The sequence below is a fragment of the Phragmites australis genome, chromosome 1 (genome assembly GCF_958298935.1).
Source record: "Phragmites australis chromosome 1, lpPhrAust1.1, whole genome shotgun sequence".
Lineage (NCBI taxonomy): Eukaryota > Viridiplantae > Streptophyta > Magnoliopsida > Poales > Poaceae > Phragmites > Phragmites australis.
Window position 1 is genome coordinate 6,369,396 of NC_084921.1, and position 9,696 is coordinate 6,379,091.

General features: G+C 41.0%; 1 protein-coding gene across 2 annotated transcripts; it reads left to right on the plus strand.

Moving 5' to 3' along the window:
• Positions 1-805: 805 nt before the first annotated feature.
• On the plus strand, positions 806-9,403 carry LOC133895618 (protein SUPPRESSOR OF K(+) TRANSPORT GROWTH DEFECT 1-like). 2 transcript variants are annotated; one of them, XM_062336108.1, is made up of 8 exons: positions 806-1,522; positions 3,116-3,221; positions 6,931-7,129; positions 8,186-8,254; positions 8,364-8,438; positions 8,535-8,633; positions 8,707-8,862; positions 8,947-9,403. In XM_062336108.1, exons 1-8 carry the CDS (start codon positions 1,045-1,047, stop codon positions 9,070-9,072), a joined length of 1,308 nt encoding a protein of 435 aa, XP_062192092.1. In that variant the 5' UTR covers positions 806-1,044; the 3' UTR covers positions 9,073-9,403. The 2 variants fall into 2 exon arrangements, with proteins under 2 accessions (XP_062192092.1, XP_062192172.1); XM_062336188.1 differs by lacking the exons at positions 6,931-7,129; positions 8,186-8,254; positions 8,364-8,438; ... (1 more) ...; positions 8,707-8,862; positions 8,947-9,403 and adding an exon at positions 4,323-5,510.
• The last annotated feature ends 293 nt before the right edge of the window (positions 9,404-9,696 follow it).

Here is a 9,696-nt window from a genome sequence, read left to right on the forward strand (position 1 = left end):
TTATTGAATTGAACTAAATAGTTTTTTAAATCCCTAGTTCACCTCCTCTTATAATATTATCAGTCTTTACAAACATACACATTACACATATAGTTGACAATTCGAATAGTAGGCAAGAGGCCAAGAGCTCTCCACGGATGGCCTACTCCTTCCATCGTTGCCTTCTTCGTCAACATCGCTCACCGAGAGTTGAAATTGTGTTACCCCGTTTTGGTGTCATGTTAGGTTATGCTAAATCATCAAGGTCCAAATGTGTAAGTCTGTATACCACATACCAATCAAATTGTGCCGCAATATCCACATTCTTAAAAGATCGCTCACCGAATAACCTAAGCTATCTTTTCAAATACCCACATGGATCCAAAATATAGGTGGACCAGTGTGAGGTTGTATAACTCTTTTCCGGTAAATTGGTAAGGGAATACTTCCTTAGTTTCTTTAGACTTGTATAATACAATGTTCAATTTGTTGCATCGAATTACTTACTGATAAGTCAAGCCAGACATGTTCATCTTCTTTCCCCCCCTTAAGTGCATAGCCTCACGTTTGAACTAAGTCAAAAAAACCTCTATGTTTAGATTTGTACAATATATTGTTGAGTTCGCTGCATCACATTACATGTCTAGCCAAAACCATATATGGCATAATACTTCTTTTCCCGGTCTAAGCTGCCAAGCTCTGTATTATTTGGACTCCAATACCACTAATAGGAGGATCTTCTCTTGAAAAACAAGGGAAGGAGGGACTTAAATAAAAAAATACCAACAGTATTTTTCCTCCTCAAGCCAGAGAAACAAATAAAAAAAAAAGCAGCCCAAACACGCTTCTCCTTTCTCCTCCCCTACTCCGTCTTCGTTCCCCTTTCCCCCTCCGCATCCCGTCTCCTCCCCACCGCGTCAAACCCCACGACGAAGCTACCGCCGCCGCCCCTCTCCTCCCCTCCCGGATCCACCTCGCCCGCGCCCAATCCGCGGCCTCCCCCGCCGATCCCCCCTTCGATCCGCCGGTGCCCGCCGCAAAGGCGGCTCCTTTGGGCCTCCCTCGATGTACAGCAACTTCAAGGAGCAGGCGATCGAGTACGTGAAGCAGGCTGTCCAGGAGGACAATGCCGGCAACTACGTCAAGGCCTTCCCGCTCTACATGAACGCGCTCGAGTACTTCAAGACGCACCTCAAGTACGAGAAGAACCCCAAGATCAAGGAGGCCATCACCGCCAAGTTCACCGAGTACCTCCGCCGCGCTGAGGAGATCCGGGCGGTCCTCGATGAGGGCGGCGCGGGGCCGGGGGCCAACGGCGGGGACGCGGCCGTCGCCACGCGGCCCAAGACCAAGGGCAAGGACGGGGACGCCGGCGGCGGCGGGGACGACTCCGAGCAGTCCAAGCTGAGGGCGGGGCTCAACTCCGCCATCATCACCGAGAAGCCCAACATCAAGTGGAACGACGTCGCGGGCCTGGAGAGCGCCAAGCAGGCGCTGCAGGAGGCCGTCATATTGCCCGTCAAGTTCCCGCAGTTCTTCACAGGTGAGCGAGTGCACCGAAAGGCGCTATTTTGTTTTATCGTGTGAAAAATCGGCGATTGCAATCGCTATAGATCGCATAGGCCATGCAAATCTTTATCCTGATTGAATTGCATCGGTTGATCTTGAGTTGGTCCAACTATGCATTGTTAGGTAGTGAATAGTGATGGTTGCTGTCGAGTAGAGATTATTGATTAAGAAAATGTGCTATGTTTAATGGTTTTCATTTGTAGAAGGTCGTTGGACATTGTTAAGAGACCACTTTCTAGAGGTTATATGTGTAGGGAAGTCTGTCAAATTACATCATTATTTTTTCGACTACTCAGTCATTCTCAAGAGTATCGCTAAATGTGAAATTACCTTTGTCCTATACCACGTATCAAGAATAAGGGGGATATTCAAAGTTGTACTAATTACCGTGGGATTAAGCTGATGAGCCATACGATGAAGCTATGGGAGAGAGTCATTGAACACCGCTTACGAAGAATGACAAGCGTGACCAAAAATCAGTTTGGTTTCATGCCTGGGAGGTCGACCATGGAAGCTATCTTCTTGGTACGACAACTTATGGAGAGATACAGGGAGCAAAAGAAGGACTTGCGTATGGTGTCCATTGACTTAGAGAAGGCCTACGATAAGATACCGCGGATTCTATAGGACGGCAATTAGACCTGCGATGTTGTATGGCGCAGAATGTTGGCCAACTAAAAGGCGACATGTCCAACGGTTGAGTGTAGCGGAGATGCGCATGCTGAGATGGATGTGTGGCCACACAAGAAAGGATCGGGTTCGGAATGATGACATACGTGATAGAATTGGTGTAGCACCAATTGAAGAGAAGCTTGTCCAACATCGTTTGAGATGGTTTGGGCATATACAACGCAGGCCCTCAGAAGCGCCTGTACATAGCGGAAGAATAAAGCGTGCGGATAATGTCAAGAGAGGTCGAGGTAGATCAAACTTGACATGGGAGGAGTCTGTAAAGAGGGATCTGAAAGACTGGAATATCACCAAAGAACTAGCCATGGACAGGGGTGCTATCCACGTGCCAGAGCCATGACTAGACTTGCAAGATCTTATGGGTTTCATCTCTAGCCTACCCCAACTTGTTTGGGACTGAAAGGCTTTGTTGTTGTTGTTGCTATACCACGTATCAGTTAGGAGTAAAACCACAATCCTTTTTATGTTAAACGTGTGAACTGAAAGAAGGTTATCAATTCAAAAGGGATCAAATATGTTATTTTGACAATATATGCATTCCTACGATTATTCTGCTAGCTTTGGAGCAGAGGTCTGAGATATATCAAATGTTGGTCTACTTGATTCAGATCTTGAATTGCTTGATCTGACAAATTTTAGTTTACAATTTTGAACGGTCTGCTTGTCTTGTGCGTCATTCAGCCTTTGTGTACGTTATTTTGGAAATCATGGGCATTTTTGGAGTATCTGTTTCTCTCAATTACTGTTAACTGTTCTATCCTTCTTGTTTATATGATACACAGTGATGACAAAATTGTGTGTCTGAACTCATCTGTACTCTGAAGTCTAGAGATTTCTATGGTGTTAATTAGTACTAATGGAAAATGCTCTTCTGTAGGCAAGCGGAGGCCATGGAGGGCTTTTCTTTTGTATGGCCCCCCAGGAACAGGAAAGTCTTATTTGGCTAAAGCTGTCGCAACTGAGGCTGATTCTACGTTCTTCAGGTAGATAATTGTATATTCATTTTTCTCTGCTGGTGCCTCTAATTTGTTCTTTGTGAGACATGCCTTTATTTTCTTATGATTGAGTTTATATTTCACACTATTAGAGGCTTTTGGTGCATCTCTTGCAAGGCTTCCTTTGACTGAAATTTACTATCTCGATCTTACATATTTATTCTTCATAATCTATCAGTGACAACCAAATTTCCTTCATTCTTAAACTTTGACTGGTCTTCTACCTTTTGCCTCGGCACTACTGGATATCTGCCTAGTAGAGTGGCTGTGCCCAAATTAAGAATTTTCTGGCATCTTTTACCTATTTCCTTGAGCTGTAGTGGACAGAGAACCAATATTATTTGTTTGAGAACAGTGTGTACTATGTTTCTCGTGAACTATACAGACTTTTATCTCTACAGAAGGATCTGATGGATTTGTATGGGTTATTCACAAATCAAAACTTGTTAACTATTTCACCTGAAAGAAAGTGAGCAGAGAACCTTTTTATTGTAACTTGTTGTAGTTCCACAATGCAACATTATATAGTCCAGCATAACACAGTTTGCCACTGATATTGTCTTTGGTTTTTGTACATCTTTTATGGTGATGGTACGGTTTGTCTGTTTCTCTTTTTAACTGTCAAAATACAAAGTGTTTAATATGCCAACAAGAGCATGCACCTCTTTCCTATTAAAAAAAAGAAAAAAGAGCATGCAGTTCTGCAATTTTTATTTTGGGGTATCTATAAGGTTACCAAAATGCCTCTTAGAAGTAGTTCATCATCTGCAGCCACTAATCTGAAGAACTATATTGCATATACCAATTTCTCGTGGTGATCTTTTTATGCTTTTGCTCGAACTCATTTGTTAAACTGTGATTTACATACAATCTTGACAAATTGAATCTATGTTGAGCGCACATATGACATTTCTAGACAGTGATGGTTATTAAATAACTTGACTGACTTGTGCGTCCTAAATCCTTAACTATGTTATTGCATGAGCTCTTGCTATGAGACAGTTGTTGTCCTGTTGTTAAATTAACACCATATGTATAAGATTATTCCAAGGTAGACGCCTTCTTCCTGAAAATTGTATGTTGATGCAGGCAAGAGAGCTTTTAGCTCAAAAACAAAAAACTAGGAAAGTTGTCCCTTGAAAGGTGTGTCCTAAGATAGCAACTCTTACATTCGTTTTGAGTGTACCTTTTATGTGTAGCCTAGAGTACCTTCCATGTAATCCATCAGCATCCCAAAGTTCGAGAGAGCTTCACTTTTTGGTCATCTGCTGCATCTGGAGTTTCCTTCTGGTGTTTAGTATTCTTCTCAGAGTATTCATTGTATGATATGCTCAAAGGTCTACAGTTTGACAGGTGTAACAATCTATGGTTGTTTGAAAGGGAAATTGTAAAATCAGTTACAACTCTATCACTTGTGGTTTCCTTGGTATACTGTCAATGCTTATTTCATGGTAGAATTGGTTGTCTTGATGTCCTGCTAACATCGTTGTTTTGTTGGCCATGTATTCATTTTGGGTAACAATATATGGTTGTTTGAAAGGGAAATTGTAAAATTTGTTACAACTCTATCAAGTGTGGTTTCCTTGTTATACTGCCAATGCTTATTTCATGGAAGAATTGGTTGTCTTGATGTCCTGTTAACATTGTTGTTTTGTTGGCCATGTATCCATTTTGGGTACTTTGAAATATGGCCATCCATAATTTCATAGCATGTGCTATCTGAATAAGCTCTTACTGTTAGCTTGTCTTGACCTAGACGTGATGGCTATCTTTCTCGATGGCACATAGGACTCTAGCTCAGCCTTGAACATTGTAGCCAAAAATTTAGGTTATCCCCTGCCCCCAGTTTATCGGTGATCAATATGTCATGCAGCTTGAACATTGAAGGCATGTCGCTCATCTTTTAAATGTAATGGTTTTCTGTTTATCAGTTTATCATAATGATATAGGTGGTCATCAACTTCCTAGTTCGTAGTGGGTAGTTGTAGATATGACCTTGCATGAGGAACAGACATCTTTTATATTTAGCATAGCCAAAATCATTCATTAGTTTATTGCCGGACCAAAAAATATTTTTACTCCCTCTTCGTAGTGGGTAGTTGTAGATATGACCTTGCATGAGGAACAGACATCTTTTATATTTAGCATAGCCAAAATCATTCATTAGTTTATTGCCGGACCAAAAAATATTTTTACTCCCTCTACTTTTTTTTTGTATAAGGTGTATATTGATTTGACACAGCCACAGAGGTATTAAGGAGGTTTGAGAAAATGATGGGAGGGGGGGGGGGGGGAAGGACCATATATCCCTGGTGTTAATGCCTTGGATAATAGTTAGTATGAATGGCTACTTATAAACGTTGAGGAGAATGAGAAGATAAATGATAGCAAAAGAGAGAAAATGTATTATTCCTACACGCACCTTATATTTGGATAAAAGATTGGGAAAAACTGTATACCTTATATTTTGATGAAACAAAGGGAGTGTTTTGGTTGATTGTTCATAAAAGATGCTAGACTGCAGACTAACTTGCTCAACGAAATTTGCCGCATCCGGTGCACTGCCCTCACTGTGATCAGGTTGATGAGACAATTGATCACCTGCTTACCGATTGTGTTTTTGCGAGACATTTCTGGTTTAGCCTCCTGCGGTGGTTTGGCCTTCATGGTCTGTCGCCTTCGGTTGAAGACAGGTCCTTTGATGACTGGTGGAGCAGGGCCAGTGATGCGGTTAACGGCCCGATGCAAAAAGGCCTCAACTCTCTTATCATTTTTGGGGCCTGACTCTCTGGAAGCATCGGAATCGCTGTGTTTTTGATGGTGCTGCCCCAAACATTGCGAGTGTCTTGTTGTTTGTTGAAGAGGAGGCGCAGTTTTGGTGTATGGCTGGGGCTCGAGGGCTTTCCCTCTTGACTGCCCTAGCACCTAGTGTTTAGGCTCTGCCCTAGCACCTAGTGTTTAGGCTTATTTTGTGGTCGTTTCTAGACTTATCACAGGCACGCATGTAAGCTAAGAACTGACGGTGTGGTTTTGTTCTAAGGGTTTCTACCTTTTATTCTTTAATACAATGATACACAGCTCTCCTGTGTGTTCGAGAAATAAAAAGGGGAGTGTTTTATAAACACATTCAAATTTATTAAAGGGTAACTGGGATGTTTATGAGTTATAGTCCTATAACAGTTAATCAATTATATATGCATGAACATTGATTTTTTCCCATCAATTTCAAGATAGTGAAACAAGATCAAAACTCACTTAGTCATACTGAAATATATGAGTTTTAACTCCCTCATGATTACCACTAGAGTTATGTTTAGCCAGACTATACAAACAACTTGAATTCAATGTCGACCACCCGCATCTCCCAAAGATTAAATTCTGACTTCAAGGTGAGTGGCTCTACTGCTCAAATGAGTGAGAATTTAAAAGAAACTAACATATAGTTAGTATCTAGCCAGATTGCAACAGTTGAGTGAATTTCGGGAGCTGCTACAGGCTACCTTATAATGTGAATTTGTATGGCTTCTCATGCCACAGTGCAATGCATGTCTTAGAAATATGACGTAGATAAATCTGATGGAAATTGTGTTGTTTGATTTCTTGTACTTGATTAATCTATGGATGTTGGCAATTTGTTTTCCTACTTCAATTTGTTTTTCTTGTGGTATCCTTTATATTATCCATGATCTACATGCAGCATATCTTCATCAGATCTTGTTTCAAAGTGGATGGGAGAAAGTGAGAAACTAGTTGCAAATCTTTTCCAAATGGCTCGTGAAAATGCCCCTTCCATTATCTTCATTGATGAAATCGATTCTTTATGCGGTCAACGTGGAGAAGGCAATGAAAGTGAAGCTTCTAGGAGAATTAAGACTGAGCTTCTTGTGCAAATGCAGGTGAGTTCTTGTAGCATAGCTTTGTAAACTGTTGTTGAATCAGATGGATACACTCTTGTCTCTAGGTGATACTTGCCATGCGTAGCTAGATGTGTTCTGCTTAGGATGGTTATGTTGCTAAAATTTCAGACACGGAGAACATAAAATGCTGTGATAATAGATAAGAGGGAAAAATACGATTTTTCGATTGACCAAGTCTGTAAAAGCTGTATTTATAGCTTTCTTGTTCAGGAGCTCTTTTTCCTTAGAATTGTGATAACCAGCCATTTACTAGCCTGTTTCCAGAGTTATGAGTGATCCAAGTTGTTTACTGTTTACCTTCACTGTTACATGGAAAATAAAAGCAAAAAAGAGGAAGAAAGTACCTATTCTCGTTTGTTTTTTTGGCCAAGTTGCTGACTCCCCAGATTCCTTACCATGCTTACTGGGTCACACTGAATTGGTTAGTCAGCTACCACTTTTAACAGTGGTGGATAACTGGTAACAAATGCTGAGCAGTATCAGGCATCGTTAGTTTTCGGGATCATGGTGCAACATCTTATGTCTTTTGTGCTAACGAGGGGCGCAAATGATTTAGATACTGTCAGCCGGATCTAGAGTCACACTACGAAATGAATCTAAGCTACTTTCTACATTGCTCAGATTCAAAAACAGATTAGTTGCTTGAATGCTGGATATTCACCTGAATTAAGTTTAAAGATTGGATCCTAGTATTTGTAGATGTCATTATTACATTATGTCAACTTTTCAACAGAAAATAGAGTTATAGTATTTGTAGATGTCATTATCCGATGAAGCTCCAAATGGTTTGCTGTTACTAATGCGTTATCTGGCCACTATAATTAACCAATGGATTCGATAGCTTTCTAATATAGTCAATGCTTTTAGATTTAAGGAAAAAGTAGAACCACAAATCATCTGAACATTCTGTGTCTCTGTTTTTTCAGAGGATTTGTTAATTCTTAATCTAGGGACTGTATTCTATGCATTATATTGTTTAGGTGCCTTTTTCATTGCAAACTGACATAATCTTTGGTTTCTTTACTAAATGCCCAGGGTGTTGGCCATAATGATGACAAAGTTCTTGTTCTTGCTGCTACGAATACGCCATATGCTCTGGACCAGGTTTCAGAAGACTTAAATACATCTTTGCACTATTTGCAGCTTCACAACAGAAAAAATCCCGTCATCTCCTGAAGCACCATTTAGTTCTTTAACACATTCATTGCCTCAGGCTGTGCGGCGACGATTTGACAAACGTATCTACATTCCGCTACCTGACTTGAAAGCAAGGCAACACATGTTTAAGGTGCTTAAGAAACAGTTGTGCAATGCAAGTTAAGTAAAAATTTGGCATGTTCTATTGTCAGTCATTGCTTAAGTTGGGAACTTCTAATTCGTCCAGGTTCATCTCGGGGATACACCGCACAGCTTAACTGAAAGTGATTTCGAGGGCTTGGCCTGTCGAACAGATGGGTTTTCTGGTTCAGATATTGCTGTTTGTGTAAGTAATTTTCCACATCCCTCGCATCTGCCCGTACCATGCGATGAAATCTGATGCTTGCTTTTTTCAACAGGTTAAGGATGTGTTATTTGAACCTGTGCGCAAGACACAGGATGCCATGTTCTTCTTTAAGGCAGACGCCGACATGTGGATGCCTTGTGGATCAAAGCAACCAGGTGCCGTACAGACCACCATGCAGGAGCTTGCATCCAAAGGCCTTGCTGCAAAGGTAACAAAGATGTCATTTCCTCCACTGTAGTGTTAGGGAGACCTCTGTTGAACGACTAAGGTAAGCTATATTGCCTGGCTGTAGATTCTTCCTCCACCAATATCAAAGACGGACTTTGAGAAAGTCCTCTCAAGGCAGAAACCAACAGTTAGCAAGAAGGACCTGGAGCTGCACGAGAGGTTCACGAAAGAGTTCGGCGAGGAGGGCTGAGACACCACGGGTACTCATGCACAGTTGCGCCACAGAAATGTATATTGTTTAAGACTTCGATTGCTCTGCTTGGAAGCTTCAAGCTTGACCCACAGGATTATACACTGGGTAGCCTAACTATGATAAACTATGGCGGCTTTATTGTGTTGGGCTATCAGTGTGCCTCTGTTGTCAACTTATTTCATTTTTACACATACTTGAAATTTACCACAAGTGTATTAAGGAATAATAATTCTTAACGTGGAGTCCTTGTGGTGCAACCTGTATGTATAGCTGTTCTCCTCATGGTTGTTGATTTTCCACCATCAGTTCATTTTTTTTTTGTTTGATATTTCTTACTGTTGGCCATTTATCTATTTTATTAGAGTTATGTACTGAAAGTGGGGGTTTCTCTTCCTTTTTTTCTGCGTTTTATTTGAGGTATATAGATCAGCTTGAATATGTACATTCCATGTCTTGCATGATGATCCCTTTGTCTACAGTAACTTATATGTTCTGAATTATCTGAATCTTTACCTGATCTGCCTGCTACCATAGTTATGTAATTGGAACCACTACGTTTCTTGGTTTGAGCATGCATTTGTTTGCCAATTACAACCGTGTTCGACAGTACTATGTTCTGAA